Below are 23,060 nucleotides of genomic sequence, written 5' to 3' on the forward strand. Positions count from 1 at the left end.
AAGTGTCTAACTTCCTTAGGTGGATGTAAGTGCGTTCTATTTAGGCTCAAAATGGCTCCAAGATGACATGACTAATTTGGAAGTTCAGAACAAAGTCCATTCACTGTGGCTGTCTTGGTAGCGCGATACCTGGTCAAAATGCAGTACTCAAAGGTACCATTAATGATTAACCAGCTGGACTACTCCCAATTAGCATAGTCAATGGGCCTAAAGGTTGTTTTAAACAGATAGCCCTGACACTTGGATGTTGCCAGCTGACAAATTAGCAGCTGGCACCCTTCTACGGGAGATCAGGTCTGCAAGATCATGTCTGGAAACTGGCCCCAACAATCAGGCACCACAAGGGCTAATTGCTCCTTGTATGTTTTCCTCTGAGTGTTTACTATTGTTTTATTGAAGTTAAAGAGTCTCAAAGTGGAAGAAAAACCAGTAACACGTAAAGGAAAGGTAGCAGTCAGAAATTAATATTTCCTTGGAGATATTATGAAGTTTAAACACTGTTTCTCAACCATCTCCTCTTAGCAATTCACACGTGCGCAATAAACCCTTGCAGAAATGGAGGAACTTGCAGAAAGGGCAGAAAAAGAAGAACTTTTAGTTGTGCCTGTCCAAAATCATTCGGAGGGAAATTTTGTGAAATAGGTAATCATGCTTTCTATTTGTGTTCAAAGGATTTCTTTATTTTTAAATAAGTGTGTGTATATATATATATATATATATATATATATTCATATTCAATCCAAGTAGTTCATTACAACTTTCAAATCAGTAATTTGGAACTAGTTTTTTGACTCGATACAGCACATGCACTTCCATTAAGTTATTTGTATCCATTGGTAAATAAAATCTGCTGTAATGCTAAAGTGATGTTTAGAAGATGGATAAAATTCTCCAGCTTTTTTTTCTTATTTTGAATAGATAGCACCAAAATATTGTATGATTTCTGGTTTAATACTAGTCACATATAGATTTTCTGAGTTTTTGGGCTAGGATACTAGTCACACCCAAGGTGAATATTTGATATTGTTAAATTTATATCTACCTACCAGTAACTCTAGGCTTTAACATTCTACAGATTCCAGTGACTGTTATGAGGGAAATGGTGAAAACTACAGAGGCAATGTTAGTACAACAGAACAGGGGAGGAAGTGTTTATACTGGAGTTCGCATTTGCTTCTAAGGAAAAATATCAATATATTTGGGGACCAAGCAGAAGAAAATGGTCTTGGAGATCACAGATTTTGCAGGTAAACATATACTATAAAGAATCTGCAGCAGTCACTTAGCCTAATTCTCACCCTAACCCTGACCTGGTGTTATACTAAGGCCAATAATCAGTACCTGCAGCACATTGGCCATGAGAAACCCACAATATCAGATGCGAAGGCCTGAGTCCTGCTGGAAACCACACAGTGATTTTGTGTGGCCCACTGCCACTGGGAGCAGTGGCCGCTGCTGGGACTGCACTTAGCCTGAGGAGCAGCATGGATGGCGGCGCCGAAAACTGGGTAAAATCGGCTGGCCCTGGTGAGGGGGGTGGGGGTCGATTAGGAGGGTATAAGAAGGTGCTTCAATGGTGGGGGGCTTGTGCAGCAGGGGGCCCTCTGGGGCACAGGGTGCCTGATTAGGAGGGCCCCCCCAGCCCGCAGAGGACGCCAGGTTTAACTGGGCAGCCTCCCCAGGTGGCGAAGTGCCTGTCCGCTGCTGGTAATACACCAATGGCGGCAACAGGAGGCCCTTAAATGGCAATTAATTGGCCACTTCAGCGCCTCAATTAGCCTGGGGTGGGCAGGCAGTTTACCACCTCTCCCGTTGCTGGTAAAATGGCAGTGGGGATGGGTAGGCGATGGGAATGGCAACCCCTGCCTCCCAATCAATTTTACGTCCCACACCTCCAGTCCGCTCCCAGGGGCAGTAGTCATAACATTCCGGCCATAGCTTCTTAGTGCCTGATTATAACTGAGCTGCTGGATAAGCCCTTCAAATTGGGTCCTTCTTCTTAAAGGGAATTCAGCTTCGTAGTTGTAAGAAGGACCTATAGTTTACTTCAATTGAATGCTCATGCTGAGGATGGTGTAGAACAGGATAAAACAGACAAGTCTTGTCCAGCTGAAATGCACCTCACTTTTGCCAATTAAAGGAGGAAACTTGAAATTAGAATTAGGTCTGAGAGGATGTAAAGGGGAAAATAAAAATGACAACAATAATCAGAAGAAATGGATGTTCACTCTCGGCATGCTACCAAGTGGCTAAAACTGACATCGTTTTTAAACTTTATATTTGATCAGGAATCCGGATGATGATAAAAAACCTTGGTGCTTTTTTAAAGAACAAAATGGAAAACTGAAATGGGATTTTTGTGTCATTTCTCCGTGCCAGAGAGGTGCGTACAGCTAAAAGATTTGTGGTATTGTCTTTGATTGACTACAGCATGTCATTGTATATCATACACTGCTTACCTACTCATTAAGTTCTGGCATTTCAAGGATACCTTTTAGTCAAGTTTCTTTTTTATGAGACCATTTGTCCCTACATAGTCTTATTTTCTCATCACTACCTAAATACCTAAATAGAATACATTCATGCAGACTAGCAGCATGAAAGGTACAGACTAGGGCCGGGATTTTGTGAGGACCCTGAGGTGGGGTCAGAGGCGGTAGGGGGGCGCGGGGGGGGGGGGGGGGGGTTGGACATATCACGACTGATAGGGGGGGAGGCAGTGGGGCGGAGGGCCCGTTAACTCCCCATCGCCCAGCGATCTTCCCGGGGATGGGATAGGCCGTTGATGGCCTTCACACCCAAAGGCCAACGGAGGCCCTTCCTGCTGCCGCTGTCATCTTAACAGGAGCGTGGGGCAGGGGTCCTCTGCCACATGGGGAGGATGCCTTGTAAAATGAGGCACCCTCCCTGCGGACGTGTGAGGGGTGTCTCCGCTCCATGGGCAATTTGTGGCCCACAAAGGACCCCCACCAGGAACAACTTTACCCCCCCCCAGGACCCCTGCCCTTGGACTGCACAACCCCCTCGCCAAGGCCTTCTGTACTGCCCCCAATGACACTGCCTCACCTACCTCTGTTCCAGGGTTCCACCGCGGAGCCTGGATCTGAAGTCTCTGCAGTACCGCCAGTGGCCACCACTTCCAGTGACGCTGCTGAGCTGCCAGCCCTCTGATTGGCTGGCAGCTCTTGGAGGCGGGATCCCCACCTCTTTCAAGTCTTTAAAGGAATGGGGATCCTGCCTCCTAAAACTTTGATTCAATAAGACAGGAGGATCACTCCGGGGGTCGGGCATGAATAGTCAGAGGTGGGTTTTTCAGCCTGGCGCCAGAAGCCCCACCTCCAGCCCAAAATCCAGCCCTTGGAGTCAGATTTTGGATGAATGCTCTTTGAAGCCATTAAGTAATCTAGCAAAAACCTCCAAAATATTCATGCCTCTTCACATAAATGCTTTTGAACCCTGCCCTGCTGACTGCCACAAATCTGATGAAGGGAGTTCCTCACTGCACCTAGATCTGTAATTCTCAAGCTGCTGTAGTCTAAACTTGTGCAATTCGTAAAATTTCCTCTGAATTCTCTTTGCACTAATTCTCTCAGTCATGACTTGAAGCAAATCCTTACCTATCTGGCAACAGGAGTTCTGAGCTCCTGCGTTTTTCCACAGATTTGAAAACAAAACGTGGACTGAATTTCAAAAGCTCTTTTGCAGATATGGTTTCAGATTTAAACTATGCTTAATTTTTATTTTAGACAGAAATCTCAGATTATAGGGCAAAGAAAGACTGCAACAGAAAGTTTGTAATCACATAATGTTTACTGTCTGGTATTTATATTGAGACATAAACAAATTGGCCCCAAAATTCCTATGACTGGGAATCGCCATTTTGTGACATAATATTGGAGGGGTGAGTGCAGAATTTGGAGCTGAACCTGCATTTAACAGCATTCCCTATTTCCCTCATTTATGCCTTTAGCAATGCTAGACACCAAGGATGTTTGTGATTGTTTGGCACCCAATATTTCTAGGCATGCGGGGTTTGGGATTTCTACATTCAAAGGTTGGAATGCAATCAGCTGAATTTCAAAAGTTAGCAGAAGACACATGGAATTTTTTTTTTAATTGCTGAGGCACCCTTCTTCTCTCATCATCTTAGCACAACCTTTTATTGTTTTGAATCCTTTTCCCAGACACCTTTCTTAACATTCTCTCTTTTAATGAAAAGAGCCCCAGTGTCTCTTTGGTTGCTCTTCATTACAAATATCTCTTATTTTTGGCATCACCTTAAAGCATCTTTTATACAGCCTCTCCATGGCCTTGACATCCTCCATGAGGTAAGACACCAAAACTGGACACTGCAAGGTCGAGTTTCCGTTTTGGGTGCAAACAGAAATTGCGGCCAGAATACATTTGGAATTGCGGGGATTAGGCTAAAATTAATTTGCGTAATCACAAACGTAAAATCTTCCATGAGCCAATGCCATCGGGCAACACAATAGAACATAACTGCTTTTCTTCTCTTTCCATTAAAAATTATTCCTCGATATATTTAAGAGTGGTAACCTGGTGTAGTTATACTAATACAGCTGAAAATGGGTTTATCACCAAAAATAAGCCTTTTTAATTAGGGAGTCCTCTGCTTATGAGTAACCTGATTCAAAATCACTGCAAATGACTTTGAAAAGACTCTACTGAGCCTTTTAATAGCACCGATGGCCTACACGAGTCAATTTCTTTGTAAACCAAATATTTTATGATAGGTAAGAGCTTTTAAAATGTACCTGCCAGTGCCTGTACACCTAAGAAAATCAATGCAATTTGAAGAGCCTTCCCAAACCAATGCAATAAGGACCTGGGGCCAGGTTTTTGGATGGGGCCTGATTTGGGCAAATTGAATCATGAACCAGTGTAAATGATTGGAGAAAATATGAATGTAAGTGGTTTTGGATGTTACTCACCTACATTTTAAATTCCCCAATCTATTGCATTGCTTCAGCCAATTGTTCTGGCAACTAATGGAAACTTCCCCCACAATATTCTAACTGTGGCCTAAATAATGATTTGTATGAGTCACGCACTTTGAGATGTTCCTGAGCAAAATGATGAAGTGTTTTTTAATGCATGTCTTCTTTTCTGTTTTTCAGCATTAGTTAGCTTAGCGTAAGTTACTTCAGGGGCAAGGTTTTAGAACAGAAGAACATAGGAGCAGGAGTAGGCCATTCAGCCTATCGAGTCTGTTGTGCCATTCAATATGATCATGTCTGATCATCCATGACAATGCCTTTTCCCCACACTATCTTCATACCCCCTTATGTCATTGGTATTTAGAAATCTGTCAGTCTCTGCTTTAAACATACTCAATGACTGAACTTCCATAGCCCTCTGGAGTAGAAAATTCCAAAGATTCACAACCCCCTAAGTAAAGAAATTTCTCCTCATCTCTGTCCTAAGTGGCGTCCCCCTTATTTTGAAATTGTGTCCCCTGGTTCTAATTTCCCCAGCCAGGGGAAACATCTTAGCTGCATTTACCTTGTCTATCCCTTTAAGTACTTTGTAGGTTTCAATGAGATCACCCCTCATTCTTCGAAACGCTAGAGAATACAGGCCCAGTCTCCCCAATCTCACTTCATAGGACAGTCCTGCTATCCAGGAACAAGTCTGGTGAACCTTCATTGCACTCCCTCTATGGCAACAATATCCTTCCTAAGGTAAGGGGACCAAAACTGCATACAGTAATCCAAGTGCAGTCTATCCAAGGTTCTATACAATTGAAGCAAGACTTCACTACTCCTGTACTCAAATCCTCTTGCAGTAAAGGCTAACATACCATTAGCCTTCCTAATTGCTTGCTTCACCTGCATGTTAGCTTTCAGTGACTTATTAACAAGGACACCCAGGTTTGTACATCTACACTTTCTAATCTCTTATTTAAGAAATACTCTGCATATCTGTTCCTCCTACCAAAATGGATAACCTCACATTTTTCCACATTATATTTCATCTCCCACACTCTTGCCAACTCACTAAGTCTGTCCAAATCTCCTTGAAGCCACTTTGCATCTTCCTCACAACACACATTTCCACCTAGTTTTATGTCATCCGCGAACTTGGAAATTCTACATTTGGTCCCCACATCCAAATATATTGAACTAAGCACCTTTGACAGCAACTAAAAGCATTTTGTGTTTCATGTAGAAACTACTGCTGTGCCTCAGACTGAGACTGAGATTGAGACTGGCCCTACCAGTGGGCTCCCTTCATCTTTTGAAAGCTGTGGAGAAGTAGCACTAAGAAGAAATTTAAGTCGTGTCTATGGTGGACAAAAGACAACTTCTGGCAGACACCCTTGGCAGGCATCCGTGCAACTAAAATCTTCGATACATATTTATGATCAAGGGCATCAATGTGGAGGAGCCTTGATTGCACCCTGTTGGGTTCTTACTGCAGCTCACTGCTTAGAGGCAAGGTATGTGCTTAGAAAGAAATAATAAATGCACGAGTCTAATAATCTGGAGGAGCTGTGGAATGGTAGCTAGAGTTTGCTGTGCATAATGTGGATTATGGATAACCATTAAAAAAAAAAATCACTTTTATATTTGCATGAAAAATGATGGATAAGCAGCAGGTGGTGTTTTGTTGGGCACTTACAGACAATTAAGAAGCTGGTCATTTCTAGAGCTAAGTCTTATCAGTTTTTATTTCTAGTTAGAAGCCAAACCACCTGGATGAGACCATTAGAAATTGTGAATGAGCAAATGAATGACCATGGTGGGTTGTTTTAGCTTTCTAGCTATTCCTAAAAGTCACTGATCAATATGAAGGTGCATCTAAGTGTAGGAGAGCAAATTCCTGCCTGACAGGAAGAAGTAATCAACAGATGCTGAATCGTGAATGGTTCCGGAAATTGATCTTCGGAATTATTTCTGTTGAAAAAAACTCAGAGAATTGCATCCAAATAGGGGTTCTCAACATTCTCGACCCATGCTTGGAATATGGACCAATTCTCCTACCGTTTGTGGCACAGCTCCCTTAAACAAGATTGAACAACCTCATTCAGTGTGTACTCAATTACTACTCCATTTATGTCAGGTATTTGTTTTAACATGGTCCAACTCCCTGTATTTTGAATTTCTCTGTTTAGACTGTGGGAAAGATATAGAACATCAGCAGGAACAAATCATATGCACTGCTTTTCATGAGATACAATTTGAAAGCAAGTGTAGGTTAACAATTTTATGCTCCTGGCTTCTAGCTTATGTTTCTCAGGCCATGTTTATGCATGGGCAATCATTCTTATACCCTGTATGTGGAATATACTAGCTTGCTCATGGTCTCCTGGAGTTGCTTGATTGTCTAAGGTCAGGGAGCAATTTCCCAGAGATTTTCTGAAATTAGCCACGGTTCTTTCTTCACTGATTTAGCATTACTAGGGGTTGAATAAGATCATGCATAAGTTCATTCCATCTAGTGAAGGAAGTGTGCAGTAGTGGACTTCATATAATTCTTTCAGCCATGTTTTATGTGTATGCTTGCAAATGCTCGCCTCTTGAACTGCTTTTCAACCTGAAGAGACAATGTTAAACAAGCCCCAACTCAAAGGTGAGCAGTGGGCTGGTGAAAGCACAGGATAATAGGCTAGGAATACTATAAAAACAGATAATAATTTAATGAACAGAGAAGAATAAAATAGAGAATATAGAAAATAAATAATGTAGAACAGAATTTTCCCTTGGCGGACGACAGCTGTCCACCAACTGAAAATTCGGTGGCGATCCCACCCCTGCCGGGCCTGGGGATCCAGTCCAGATTTTATGGTCCCCAGGCCCTTAATGGGGTTTAGGCGGGACTTCCACCTCACTGATGCAGTAAGTCTCGCCTAATGGAACTGCCGGCCCATCAGTGGGCCAGCGGCACTTAGTCCCAGCAGCGCCACTGGGAGCAGTGGCTACTGCTGGGACTGCAACCTATCTTCCACAAGAAGAAGAAGGATGGTCCCGAATCGAAGGTGAGTTTTTAGGGCCTCGCCGGGGGTGATCGGTTGGGCCCCAGCAAGGCAAGCACGGTCAACTGGAGGCACAAGGTGCCTGACCAGGATGGCACCACCCCCCCCCCCCCCACCCCCTCCGCCCACCCAAGGCCATCAGAAAGCCGCCTGACAAAATCAGGCGGCTTTTCTCAGGCCTGGGCCGCCCAACTGGCCAAGGGTAAAACCCCCGTGGTGGCGAGTGGAGACCCTTAACTGGCCACTTAAGCGTCTTGATTGGCCTGGGGCAGGCAGGCCATTTTTTGCCACTGCTGCCCGTGTAAAATGGTGGCGGAGGTGGGACCAGGTCGGGAAGGGGTCCCCAGAGCCTCCCACTCCATTTTATGCCCCCACCCCCGCCACCATCCCACTCTTTGGGGAGGGCATAAAATTCTAGCCAGAATGTGGAAGAAAGATAATAACAGTAAGAATAGAATAATTTTTGACATTTCAGCCGTATTATTATTTTAAAATTATATATTTTACTTGCTAAGGACAATTAAGGTCTTGTTAATTACCTTGCCGGTGCAAATCTGTGTTGTTTTCGATGAGTTGTTAAGTAAATGACTCTATAATGGAATTTAATCTATGCACTGACTTTCTATGAGATTCTGATTATTTTTACCACCCCAATGATTTGTAGCACACAAGCCAAGCATTATCAAGTCCTACTTGGGAAACACAATATAGATCAAACAGAACTAAATGAACAGAAGTTCGATGTCGAGCGAATTATTGCACATCCAGACTATGAAGAAACAGACAATGCCTTATACAATGACATTGGTGAGCAAACGTTTTTTTTTAGTCTATCAGTCAATGAGATGCAAGCTGAAAATCACAGACATTACTGGATGACTGGTTCCATTTCGGTAGGAAGTGCTTCAAAAAATAATCAGGCCAGAATTTTACAGTTCCTCCAATGAGCGGGCTGGTGGCAGGAGGTGGCTGTAAAATTGAGTGGGCGGTGGGGGGGGGGGGCAGGTTGTTCCCAACCCCCCGCCCCCGCTGCAATTTTACGCGGGGTGGCAGCGGTGAGAAACGGCCCACCCGCCCCAGGCCAATCAAGGCCCTTAAATGGCCAATTAACTGCCACTTAAGGGCCTCCTCCCACCGCCGCTGGTATTTTACCCAAGGCGGCCAGGCAGCAAAGGCCCCAAGAACGCTGCCAGGTAAAACCAGGCGGTCTTCTTGCGGGCTGGGCGGGCCCTCATGATCGGGCACCCTGTGCCCCACGGACGGCCTCCCCATGGTCCAAACGCCCCACTGGACAACACTTGTTTCCCCACCCCCCACCCCAAATGAGCAATCCCCCCCTCTTGCCTCAACAGGGCCCAGCCAACTGTCCTCCTCCTTCCTCTTGCTTCAGATGGCTGGGTCTAGTCCCAGTAGTGGGCACTGCTCCCGGTGGCGCTGCTGGGACTAAGAGCTACTGGCCCACTGATTGGCCAGCAGCTCCATTAGGCAGGATTTCCTGCCTCAATGAGGTGGAAGTCCCACCCAAGACCAACTATGGGCCTGGGGAGCGTAAAATCCAGGCCCAGCTCCCCAGGCTCGGCAGAGGCGGGCTCGCCACCGACTTTTCAGCTGTTGGGTGGAGCCTCTTCCCAATGTAACATTCCAGCCTCAGATATTTTTCTTCAACCTGTTTAATGCAGTGGCGTAGTAACTCGATGGATAAAACCATAAGTTTCATATATATGTAGATGCTCATACAGTTTGGGTGGCACAGTGGCGCAGTGGTTAGCACTGCAGCCTCACAGCTCCAGTGACCCGGGTTCAATTCTGGGTACTGCCTGTGTGGAGTTTGCAAGTTCTCCCTGTGTCTGCGTGGGTTTCCTCCGGGTGCTCCGGTTTCCTCCCACATGCCAAAGACTTGCAGGTTGATAGGTAAATTGGCCATTAGCAATTGCCCCTAGTGTAGGTAGGTGGTAGGGAAATATAGGGACAGGTGGGAATGTGGTAGGAATATGGGATTAGTGTAGCCTTAGTATAAATGGGTGGCTGATGGTCGGCACAGACTCGGTGGGCTGAAGGGCTTGTTTCAGTGCTGTATCTCTAAACTAAACTAAATGAGGAGTAGCTTTATTAATTTGCAATCCTGATGCAAAGCTTTGGAACTCAGGCAAATGCTTCTTCCACTTTTCCATCCTAAAGGCAACTTCACTCCCAATATGGTGATCCCGGAAGGCAAAGTTCCAGTCAGGGAGACAAATTCACTAAATGATTCTCCATGTTATTAGTGATTTCCATTATAGGTGCAGAATTATTTTTCTGAATTTGCTTTGATTTAGTTTCTTATAAAAATCATTTGCCTACTTCAAAATTAAACATCAACAGCGTAGCTCTGGTTGCTGTGTAATACATTTGTGAACATTTTTAGCAATGTTATAAATGGCTTAAAAGAGCAATTCTCTCCCAAGGTTTGTTATGATTTTATGCATGGAAATCCTAAATTAACTTAATGCTTATATTTCAGCCTTAATGAAATTGAAAAGTGTTGAAGGGCAGTGCAGCAAGGAAACCAAATATGTCAAAGCAGTATGTCTGCCAAATGCTCTATTACCTCTCTACTCAGAGTGCTACATTTCAGGATGGGGTACAACTGAATCAGGTTATCAAATCCATCATGTTAATTCTACATATCTTAAAAAAAAATTGAACTAATAACATGTTAAAATTCGACATTAAAAACTCGATACTCATGCATTTTTCTCTTTTCAGGAAACGGTTCAAAATATTTATTGGATGCCTCTGTAAGACTAATTTCTCAACGGTCTTGTAATAAAGCTGCATCTTACGCTGGTGTCCTTGATGAATCCATGTTCTGTGCAGGAAATTTAGAAGGAGGAGTGGATTCTTGCCAGGTTGTTCTCATCTTTAATGTCTGATTGCTCTAATGATCCTTAAGTACCTATAGTTATTTAGCGACATATTTTCCTCATGGTGAAAAACATAGCAAAAATAGTGTCATGTTGATTTTTGTAACTAGCTTTTCTCCTATTCGTAAACTGCTGATAAGAAAATAGATCACAAAAAAAGCTTTTAAAGGGCCTGTTAACCTTTTGTCAATATATGGAATGTTCTTGTTGAACTTTATTTGTCTAGAAACAACTGGTGTTTTCCTGAAGGTATAAATCATTGACAGATGGTGATATCCTTGTTCAGCAATGCAGGTGATTGTCCTACTGTCATTTCTGACCTTATACTCTCTTTCATACACGACCTCACTGTCAGACATGTCTTTTGCACTCACAAACTGGCTCAATAGGGCTGTAGCTGGATGTGAAGTGCCACATCTGGTGGCTCTGGAGAGGATATAGAGGAAGAACAAAGACGATATTGAAAGTTAGAGATCTTCCTTCTGGCAAAAAAAAGGGTTAGAGAATTAGAGTTATTAATTTTGTAAGAACATAGATTCAGAGCATACGATTGAGGGTTTTCACAAAAGGATTGCGGTGGAAGATTTGGATAAGACATTTGAAGTGGATAGTTCTAATAGGACTAGAAGACATGCTTATAAAATACATAGGCAAAAAAATCAAGTTAAATGCCCAGAATCAAAGGGTAGATTTATCAACCAGCAGGATAATTTCTGCTAGCAAAACATGGAATGCCTTATTATTGCGGGTAGTTGAAGCATAGAGCATTGCATCTTTTAAGGAAAAAGTGGGGAAGAGGAAAGATATAGAAGAGAAGATTTCAGAAAGGGAGCACTGAGACAACAGGAAGCTCAAACTATGCCTACCAATTGAGAAACTTCCATGCAAGGGAGAGCTACCTGGAGCTGACAAGAACAGTCGCCGGGATTTTACTGAGCACCCAATGTCAGGCTCCGTGGTGGGGGAGGAGGCCAGAAGGTCGTTCCGGCAGCGGCTCACCACGGAGTCCAACCCCGGGAGTGCCAGGCCCGATCTTCCCAGCAGCGAGACTCCATGGTGGCCCCCCCACCGCCGCTAGACAGCGGGACCCGGCTTTGAATATTAAAATAAAGCACATGAATAGATTTAAATAAAATTCACTCCAATCTTACCCTCAGGCTGTGATCTTCTGAGCAGCGTCCAGCACTCACGTGCCTTCACAAGTGATTTGGGGGGGCGGGCCGACCAATGGCAGGCGCATAAAATCGAACCCAGTGTCTAATGAGGTATTGGTTGAGTAATGAAACCATCACTGCATTGTGTCACTTGGGGTGGAGAGACGTGCAGCTGAAGTCAGTCAAAGCAACCACACTGTGGATGGAAGTCAAAGTAACAAATGCTCCAAATTGTTACGGCACTCCTAAGCATTCACTGGGACTTGCACTTGAATCAGCATTAATGCAGGAAACTGCTGCACTTGTTGGGATAGACTTTATGCACCTGAAATGGTGGGCCTTGCACCGCCATTGTGGTGGTTAATTTAAACACGCCAGTCAGCCCCCCGCCACCCCCCAAATCACGTGGAGAGGGCGGGCTCTCCGACACTGGCAATGGCGTCAGCTGCCAAATATCAGATCAAATATCTGTCACCCCTTTCCCACCCCCAAATAACAATTACATTCAGTATATGCCCTCTCCCCCCACCAAAAAATGCTTACCTTCCGCACATGACCTTTCTCCCCCCTCAAACTGCACAAAGTCAGAGGTCACCCCTTCCCACCATTCCCTACACTAGTGATGTAAATTTGACCCCATTCACCCCACCCTCGCACTAAAAATCATAAGCTCCGCCCCTTCCCCACCACTGTGGCACCTGCTTTCCCTAGACAGGAAATCGAAGGCGCATGACAGCCGCTTTTAATTTTATTTAAATATATTCATGTTATTAATTTAGATATGCTGATCCAGGTCCCTTTGCCCAGCAGCGGGGAGGAGGGCCACCATGGAGCTTCACCACCACTGGGAAGATAGGGCCTGGCCGTTCTGGCATTGGGATCCGTGGCGGGCCACTACTGGAATGACCTCCAGTCTGCCCCCCACCCTGCCACAGAGCCCGCTGTCAGGAGCTTTGTAAAATCCTGGCCATTATGTGACAGAAGCTGTCCACCAGAAATATTATTGTATTCAGCATGGACCATGACCAGTAGAAGCAACTGGGCTTTCACCATCTGGCTGGTTTTCCCTTAAGTGCAGAGAAGTATTAGCTACATCCCCGTTATCATTTCTGTGCTTCCTTGCAATCCAGACCCATATCTGCATAGAAAGCACATCTACTCCTACAACATTCTGATGTGCAAGAAAGTAGCTTAAAATCATGCACTTCAACCCAGTGAGTACACATAATTCATCAATATTGAAACAGTGCATGTTATCAAATCGTTTCAAAGCAAATGTTGCATGGAAGGCTGGGTGCCAAGAGACAAAGTGGGGGGGTTCTGTCATTTTCCTCTGCCTATTTGCCCCATTTACATAGAAAAGTGGGCTGGTAATGCAAACATAAATGTTAACATAAGACTTACCTACCATCTATTAAGGCCCTTTCAACTTGATTTTTGAGTGGGCCTCGAAATGAGTAGTCAGCACTCAGGCTCAAAACAGGCAGGAGCCTTATTAAAATATTTAAATCAGGGTTCTACATTAGTTGGAGGGCTCCCAACACATCTCGCTCCAAATTGGGCCTTGGGTCTCATTTCAATGAAGCACCAATCGGGCTTCCTGATGCAGCTTACCATTTGGGGCCTTCACAAAATCGGCCAGCTCAGATGCCAGGCAGCCCACAGGTAAGTCCTATTAGGGGTGGTGAGTGCTCCTCCTGACACCACATTAAGGTAAGAAAAAGGTTAAAAATAACTTCCTGTTCTTTGGCGGCCTCCAGTTGTCCCTTTAAGGACCGCTGGTTAGATTGCTGTAGACCTGGAAAAACTGAGCACAGTACACATTCTTTGGGTCCTAAAATATAAAAGCATCAGAAGTTGGAGCAGGAGTAGGACGTTCAACCTTTCAAGCCTGCTCCACCATCAATCTTGGCTGATCTTCTACCTCAGCTCCACCTTCCCACAATATCCCCATATCACAAAATCCCCTTAGTATCCAAAAATCTAATGATCTCTGTCTTGAACATCTCAATGTCTGAGTATTCACAGCACTTTGGTGTCGAGAATTCCAAAGCTCCACAATGCTTTCAGTGAAGAAATTTCTCTTCATCTCAGTCCTAAATGGCTGACCCTTATTCTGAGACCCCTAGTTCTAGATTCTCCAGCCAGGGGAAACAGCATTTACGCTATAAAATCTCCTAAGAATTTAACATGTTTCAATGAGATCACATCTTCTAAATTTGAGAGAATATAGGCCAAGTGTACTCAATCTCTCCTCATATGACAGCCCTATCATCCCAGGAATCAATCTAGTGGAACCTTTGTTGCAGACCCTCCAAGGTGTATAAGGAGACCATAGTATTCTAGGTGTGGTTGCATCAAGGTGCTATACAATTGCAATAAGACTCCTTCACTCTTATACTCCAATCCCTTTGTAAGAAAGATTAACATACCCTTTGCTTTCTTAATTGCCTGCTGTACCTACATGTTAACTTGCAGTGATTCATGTACAAGGACACCCAAGTCCTGTCTGAATACAAACATTTTCCAGTCTCTCATCTTTTTAAAAAAAAAAAATTGCTTTTGTATTTTTTCCTTCCCAGGTGGGCAACTTCACACTTCGTCACATGATATTCTATCTGCCACGTTCTTGCCCACTCGCTTAAACTGTCTATACCCCTTTACAGCCTCTTTATGTCCTCCTCACAGCTTACTTTCCCACCTAGCTATGTATCATCAGCAAACTTGGATTCATTACACTCCGTCCCCTCATTTACATCATTGGTATAGATTGTAAATATCTGAGGCCTAAACACTGATCCTTCTGGTACCTCGCTAGTTAAAGCCTACCAATCCAAATATGACCCATTTATTCCTATTCTCTGTTTCCCATCTGTTAACACACCCTCAATCCATGCTATTATATTATACCCAATTTTGCATAATAACCTCCTGTGTGGTACCTTATGTCTAGACTGGCCAAGAGGGTGTGGGAAAATGGCACACTGACACGGAACACAAAAGTTCGAGTGTATCAAGCCTGTGTCCTCAGTACCTTGCTCTACGGCAGCGAGGCCTGGACAATGTATGTCAACCAAGAGGAACATCTCAACTCATTCCATCTTCGTTGCCTCCGGAGAATCCTTGGCATCAGGTGGCAGGACTGTATCTCCAACGCAGAAGTCCTCAAGGCGGCCAACATCCTCAGCATATACACCCTACTGAGCCAGCGGCACTTGAGATGGCTTGGCCATGCCGCATGGAAGATGGCAGGATCCCCAAGGACGCATTGTACAGCGAACTCGTCACTGGTATCAGACCCACCGGCCATCCATGTCTTCGCTTTAAAGACGTCTGCAAACACGATATGAAGTCCTGTGACATTGACCACAAATCGTGGGAGTCAGTTGCTAGTGATCGCCTGAGCTGGCAGACAGCCATAAAGGCGGGGCTAAAGAGACTTAGCAGTTGGCAGGAAAAAAGACAGAAGCGCAAGGAGAGAGCCAACTGTGTAACAAGCCCGACAACCAATTTTATCTGCAGCACCTGTGGAAGAGTCTTTCACTCTAGAATTGGCCTTTATAGCCACTCCAGGCACTGCTTCACAAACCACTGACCACCTCTAGGTGCTTACCCATTGTCTCTCGAGACAAGAAGGCCAAAGAAAATGCTTTTTGAAAATCTAAATACTTGACATCCATTGATTTCCCCTCTATCCACACTACTGGTTACAATGTCAAAAAACCCTCATCGATTTGTAAAACATGATTTCCCTTTCATAAAACCATGTTGACTCTGCCTAAACATATCATGATTTTCCAAGTGCCCTGCAGCCACATCCCTAATAATAGATTCTAACATTTTCCCTACTATTGATGTCAGGCTAACTGGCCTATAGTCTGTTTTCTCTTTCCATTTTTTCTTGAATAGTGGGGTTACATTTGCTACCTTTCAATCCATGGGAGCCATTCTAGAATTTAGGGAATCCTGGAAGATCAAAACCAAAGCATTATCACTGTACCACCTCTTTTGCAGGGCCATCAGGTCCAGGGGATTTGTCAACTTTAAGCCACATTAATTTTTCCAGTATTATTTCTTTACTGATAATATTCCTATGTTCTTCATTTTCACTGGATCTTTGGTTCGCACCTACTTCTGGAATGTTTTGTGTTTCTTCTACCATGAGGACTGATAAAAAGCATTTTTTTAATGTCTCTTATTACCCATTCTAATTTCTCCTCTCTCTGCCTCTAAGGGACCTGTGCTTTAACATACCTATTGAAGCTTTTACTATCTATTTTTATGTATCTTGCCAGTCTACCATCATATTTTCTTTTCTCTTTATCAATTTCTTGGTCATCTTTGCTGGATTCTAAGATCCTCCCAATCCTCAGGCTGACTACTCTTTAACTCCTCCTGTTATTCATGGTTGGACCACTTTTCCCATGTGGATTTTATTCTTAAAGGGAATGTATATTTGTTACAAATTATGAATTAATTATTGAAATGTGTGCATTACTTATCTGCCATCATATCTTTTAATATTGTTCCCCATTTTACCTTAGCCAAGTCACCCCTCATATCTACATAGTTTGTTTTGCTCAGATTTCAGACTGTAGTTTTGGACTTAACTAAATCACTCTCAAACTCAGTATGAAAATCGATGATATTACAATCATAGTTCCTAAAGGTTTCTTTACTACAAGGTTATTAATTAACCCTTTCTCATTACAAAATACTAGATCTAAAATAAACTGTTCCCTGGTTGGTTCCTCAACATACTGATCTAGAAAACAATCTTGTATGCATTCCATGAACTCATCCTCCACACTCTTACTGCAAATTTAGTTTGCCCAGCCTGTGTGAAAGTTAAAGTCCTCCATGATTACTCTATTACTCTTATTATATGTGGCTCTAATTTCCTAATTTGTACTCTGCCTGACACTACAAATACTGTTAGGGGACCTATTAATTATTCCAGCCAGTGTTTGCTACTCCTTGTTGTTTCTTAGCTCCACCCAAACTGATTATACATCTTGATTTTCCAAGCTAAGATCCTTGCTCTCGACTGCCTTTTGACCATCCTTTATTACCAGGGCTACCCCTTGCCATTTTCCATTTTGCCAATCTCTTCTAAAAGTCTAGTATCCTGGAATATTTAGTTCCCAATCATGGTCACTCCTCAACCATGGGCTGGATTTTATGAGCTCACCTTGAGGTCCAAAAACGGCGGCCTGCCCACGTGGGCCATATGCCAAAGAGCCGCCGCAATTTCAAGTGTGGCGGCTCATTTAAATAGTCGGGGTTGGCTGCCCCCCCCCCAATCATGTGGAAGGGGTGGGCTGTCCATCCCCGGCAATGGCGTCAGCTTGCTTTACACCATTTCCAAGATGGCCACTAGGGTTTTAGTCTTCTGTCTGCAAAGCTTTTTCTTAGTTTCCAACTTCCATCTTTAGGCAATAATTTATTGCTACCATATTGTATTCCAGAAAACCAGGTAGTGAAGGATTGAACTGGAGCCAATCTTTACATACTTTTATAAGCATTTATTTACAGAGATACACATTACTAACATGCACTTCCGAACCCAACAATCACAGTTTCAGCCTGTTTTTAATTATAGGAGCACAAGTAAATCCCCTGTTAACACCCATCACCTGCATACAATTAAATACAACTAATATACAATTAACATGACGCGCGTCCAGGTGAGACCAGGTGCAGGAGATTGCACCTGATAAATAGGGCCTGGCAGTATGAATTATGCACCCTAAAAATGGATATGACAGGGACCAACTTCTCCACCATACAGCCACTCTCCCTCATTGTCGATGGGTCAATATCCTGAAATTCTGTACCCAACACCATTCTGAGAGCTCTATTGATGCAAGGACTTCAGCTGCAGCTGTTCAAGGAGAAGGCCCACAACCATTTTCTCAAGGTAACTAGGTAATGAACACAACCTTTCCAGCATTACCCACATCCTGAAAACAAATACAAAATAACTTCTCTAACTTAGTAGACAATGACAATTTGCAAAACTATTGCTCACAGTCTGAGAACACAGAATTGTTAATGGTACCTGCTCCATTCAACAGAAGATTCCTTGAACTTGGTGCATACTCAGCTAGTGATCACATGCTGAAGAAAAGTGTCTTTGTCTGTCGACAAGTCAATGTAGGCCAATATTCTTTCCCTAAAGAACGTCAATGGCTTCACTATGTTACAACTGTTTCTGATTCCATGGCAGTCTCTGGTCTCGGGTGCCACTTTCTTCCAGTATTGGCAGAGTCTGATCAGCCAGATTCATGCAATGCTGCATTAGTTTTCCTGTTTTTCCAAGACATGCATAATGTAAATAGTATGAGACCCCTTGGTTAAAAAAGGTAGCTTTATTCTGACATCTTTCCACAATTATATCTGTCTCAGTGCAGGACAAAATATGGCTCTTGCCTGTTTCAACTGCAGCCTAAACTGCCCCTTGACCCAGACATCAGTAGGAATGGGAGGTAACTGTTGCACTGCTATTTTCACTGTGTTACTGCTGTGATGGTGGAGTAAAAATGGTTTGTGCATAACTCCTTTCCTGAATATTGGAACTGTATTTGTCATTCCACAGTTGCCCAATTTATGAACCTCTGAAAAATATAAACCAAAGCATCACTAATTTCTGCTTTTCATTCCTTGAAGATTCCAGTATATATTCCATTCCACCCAGGGGCTTTATGGATATTTAATCCTTCCAGTTTTTGTGTAACATATTCTTTACTAACCTTTGTATATGCTATGGCTCACTGAGCCCCATTCACTCTGACTGGAATTTGCCTACAGTCCTCATTTGTGAAAATTGATGTGAAAAATCCATTCAATATGTTTCCCATATCCTAATCATCTGTAATAGTTTTACCCAATTTATCTTTTAATGGACCCATCTGTTCTTTGACCTTCCTTCTCCTACTAACATAGTCATAAAACATTTTTTGAATGCCTCTTTCTGCACTCTGATTTGCATTTCTCTTTTGCTTACATTTTCTAATACTTTCTTCATCAGTATTTAGATGCCTTTTGTATTAATCCCTCTCCTATTTACTTGATTCCTTTTAAAATAATTCTGCTTGATTGTTAGGTTCAACTTAACTTCTGTACTAACAACTAGGTTTTGTATGTTTCTCTTTTTATACTAAACAGAATTCTATTTTCCCTCGCCCAGTAGAATAAGCTTAAATATGATCACATTTCCTCCCATTTGATTTTTAGTATTGTTTTTCAATTCATTTTCTGCAAGGCTCTTCCAACCTCTTGGAGCAGTGCATAGTTGTTTGGTGGCCTTTTATATTGATACCAGATCTAATGACGCAGTGATCACTAAATCCCAGGTGCTCATCGATCTCAGCACTGGTAGATTGCTAAACACCAAATCCAACATTTGCTATAGTCGCTGCCCTCACTTGTTGTGGGAGGGAACCATTCCTGGCTGCCTCAGTGGTTTTTACCGTTTGTATTTTTGCACTACTCTTCTGGATCTGCCCATTGAACCTTTGCTGTTGAAATTCCAGTATGATTAGTACAACCAAGACCGTTGAGACTTATTTCTAAAGGTTGGACATTATAGGCCCAATTCTGAAACAGGTTAAATTGACAGAGTTGGGAGAGAAATCCAGCTGTGAAATAAACATCTTAAATGGTTTGGTTCTGGAGATTTTATGCATACTTCTGATTTCATGGGCAGACTCTGCCCACTAAGGACAATGCAGTTCTTTTATGCCCTGTCATTTTGTAGCTAACATGCTGCATGCTTTATGAATGCTTTTTGTTTTTTTTCTCACCACTGTACTACATGGTATTGTAATAAGCTGTACATATCAGAAGGTCCCAGGTTTCATAGGTCCCAATCTGCATTGGGTCAGCTGTTCTCAGCCAAAGCAGCAGTTGGGGTGTGGCAGTTAGCCTCAGTGCCCCTCAGCTTGGAAATGGGGAGAGAATTCAAGGTTCCCACTCTTGATCATTGTCCACTATCCCCTGGTGCTTGCTTGTGGACAAGTGAGAACAGCTGCAGGCTTGGGGATGCCCTTCACATTCAAACACCTGACAACTCTCACTTTCGAGGTGAACACAAGAAGAGTGGCCATTTGGGCAACATAGCGGATAGCTGCTGGCTCCTGTGGAACTGTATCCAGCTAGTGTCAGAGACGGGGTAAGGGGGAGAAAATGGGAAGAAATAAAAGAAACAAATTAACTCAGTGCTGTTCATTTTGTCACAGGGTGATTCTGGAGGACCACTGACTTGTTTGAAAGATGGACGTTACCAGGTCTACGGAATAGTGAGCTGGGGTGATCGCTGTGGAGTAAAGAATAAACCTGGTGTTTATGTCCGTGTCCTTACATTTCTTAACTGGATTCAAGAAATAATAAACTAGTTAATAATTTTTACATGGAAATTAAATCGAATACACTTAACTCACATCTACACGGTTCTGCAGAAAGGACTTGCATAATTCTCAATTAAAATACCTACAGGTTGCCTTACTTAACCTATACCTTACTTGCTTTAAAATATTACTTACACATGGTAAGGTGTAGTGTATCTTGCAAAGAATACCTTGTAAACAAAACAGCTGGTAATTAGTGATAATTGGAAAATTAAAATAATGAGTCTCAATTTACATAAGATGAAAGGAAGTATCACAGTTTACTCCATGCTGATTTTTGAAAAAACTGAAAAATGTTGCACATTATATTTTTAATAAACTGAAACACATTACATTTCCTTTTCATTTACTCTCCTAGTGCTCAACCATACAAAATGTAAGTTCATGTTTGCATTTCTCATTCCAGCACTCATAAACAATTTACTACAGGAGAATCTATAGCGAGAGTACAAATTACTGTCCGCAATGCTATTGGACACATAGTGTTCTTTTTCTTTTGGGCCTCCTTATCTCGAGAGACAATGGATACGCGCCTGGAGGTGGTCAGTGGTTTGTGAAGCAGCGCCTGGAGTGGCTATAAAGGCCAATTCTGGAGTGACAGGCTCTTCCACAGGTGCTGCAGAGAAATTTGTTTGTTGGGGCTGTTGCACAGTTGGCTCTCCCCTTGCGCCTCTGTCTTTTTTCCTGCCAACTACTAAGTCTCTTCGACTCGCCACAATTTAGCCCTGTCTTTATGGCTGCCCGCCAGCTCTGGCGAATGCTGGCAACTGACTCCCACGACTTGTGATCAATGTCACACGATTTCATGTCGCGTTTGCAGACGTCTTTATAACGGAGACATGGACGGCCGGTGGGTCTGATACCAGTGGCGAGCTCGCTGTACAATGTGTCTTTGGGGATCCTGCCATCTTCCATGCGGCTCACATGGCCAAGCCATCTCAAGCGCCGCTGACTCAGTAGTGTGTATAAGCTGGGGATGTTGGCCGCTTCAAGGACTTCTGTGTTGGAGATATAGTCCTGCCACCTGATGCCAAGTATTCTCCGAAGGCAGCGAAGATGGAATGAATTGAGACGTCGCTCTTGGCTGGCATACGTTGTCCAGGCCTCGCTGCCGTAGAGCAAGGTACTGAGGACACAGGCCTGATACACTCGGACTTTTGTGTTCCGTGTCAGTGCGCCATTTTCCCACACTCTCTTGGCCAGTCTGAACATAGCAGTGGAAGCCTTACCCATGCGCTTGTTGATTTCTGCATCTAGAGACAGGTTACTGGTGATAGTTGAGCCTAGGTAGGTGAACTCTTGAACCACTTCCAGAGCGTGGTCGCCAATATTGATGGATGGAGCATTTCTGACATCCTGCCCCATGATGTTCGTTTTCTTGAGGCTGATGGTTAGGCCAAATTCACATAGTGTACTCATAACAAATCCCTCTCTCAGCTGTTTTAACAGAGGTGTTAAACCCATTAAGATAAACAGCATGTGTAGACCAAAATAGTTGAGAGCAGATTTTGTTATAAGTTTACTAAATATTCACAACATAACATTGCCAACAGTAATTTTAGCCCTATTTTGAGATTAGTCAGATTCTCCTTACAATTGACTTTTTTGACAACCTATTGCCTTACTTTGGCAGGTACACATTTGTAATAAAAACAGAAAATGCTAGAAATGTACATCAACTTGATTGATATAAGGCCCAGAATTTGCAGTTGTAATGACGGTGAAACTGCCGGTACTCGCCATCATTACAAACTGACAGCAACTTCTGGTGTCCACACATGCACAGTTAAGTGTGGAAATTCAGTCAGTGATACCCCTGCTCCTCCATAGGGTGCGCTGTTGCAGTCATCGCAGATGCAATCAGTGATTTGAGGTGAACTTCAAGGCCTGAATTTTACATCAGGCGGACGGGAGCTAGCCACCGACGTAGAAGTCAGTGGCGAACCTGCTTCCACCTAGACTGGAAATCTGTCCCACCTTTTAAGGGTCCCCAGGCTTTAATTGTTCTGAGGCGGGACTTCCACCCGCTTGAGGGAGGAAGTCCCACCTCATTGATATGCTGGCCAATCAGCGGACCGGCAGCTCTTATTCCCAGCAGCGCCAATGGGAGTGGTGGCCACTGCTGGGACTGCAGCCCAGCCGAGGACATGGAGCCAGGAGTGCATGTAAGTCGGGTTTGACTCGCCGAGGGTAATCGGTCAGGCCCCGGCGAGGCAAGAGTGGTCATTTGGGGGAAGGGGGGGTGTCTTGGATCCTAGGGGTGGTTGGGGAAGCGGGGACAGCCCTCAATTGGTCACCCTGTGCCCGATTGTCAGGGCACCCCCCCCCCCCACCCCCACCAGCCCCAGCCCCGATGCACTGAGAGGCCGCCAAGTATCACCGGGTGGCCTTTCACATCTCCAGGATGCCCGCTTGCCCTGGGTAAAATCCCCGTGAATGGGGGGGGAGGCCCTTAAGTGGCCATTAAATCCCTCTCTCAGCTGTTTTAACAGAGGTGTTAACCCATTAAGATAAACAGCACAAGTGTAGACCAAAATAGTTGAGAGCAGATTTTGTTATAAGTTTACTGAATATTCATATCATAACAATGCCAACAGTA

General features: G+C 43.7%; 1 protein-coding gene across 2 annotated transcripts in view; it reads left to right on the forward strand.

The window, feature by feature from the left end:
• LOC137380689 (hyaluronan-binding protein 2-like) overlaps positions 1–20,458 on the forward strand; it is a 60,488-nt gene extending 40,030 nt beyond the window's left edge. For both annotated transcript variants that reach the window (XM_068052943.1, XM_068052942.1), the window contains exons 6-13: positions 523–642; positions 1,076–1,247; positions 2,289–2,383; positions 6,190–6,460; positions 8,661–8,803; positions 10,497–10,631; positions 10,742–10,884; positions 20,294–20,458. In XM_068052943.1, coding sequence (XP_067909044.1) covers positions 523–642; positions 1,076–1,247; positions 2,289–2,383; positions 6,190–6,460; positions 8,661–8,803; positions 10,497–10,631; positions 10,742–10,884; positions 20,294–20,449 — 1,235 coding nt within the window. In that variant the 3' untranslated portion in view covers positions 20,450–20,458. The remainder of the gene's footprint in view (positions 1–522; positions 643–1,075; positions 1,248–2,288; positions 2,384–6,189; positions 6,461–8,660; positions 8,804–10,496; positions 10,632–10,741; positions 10,885–20,293) is intronic.
• Positions 20,459–23,060: the final 2,602 nt, after the last annotated feature.

This window comes from Heterodontus francisci, chromosome 20, assembly GCF_036365525.1.
Source record: "Heterodontus francisci isolate sHetFra1 chromosome 20, sHetFra1.hap1, whole genome shotgun sequence".
NCBI lineage: Eukaryota > Metazoa > Chordata > Chondrichthyes > Heterodontiformes > Heterodontidae > Heterodontus > Heterodontus francisci.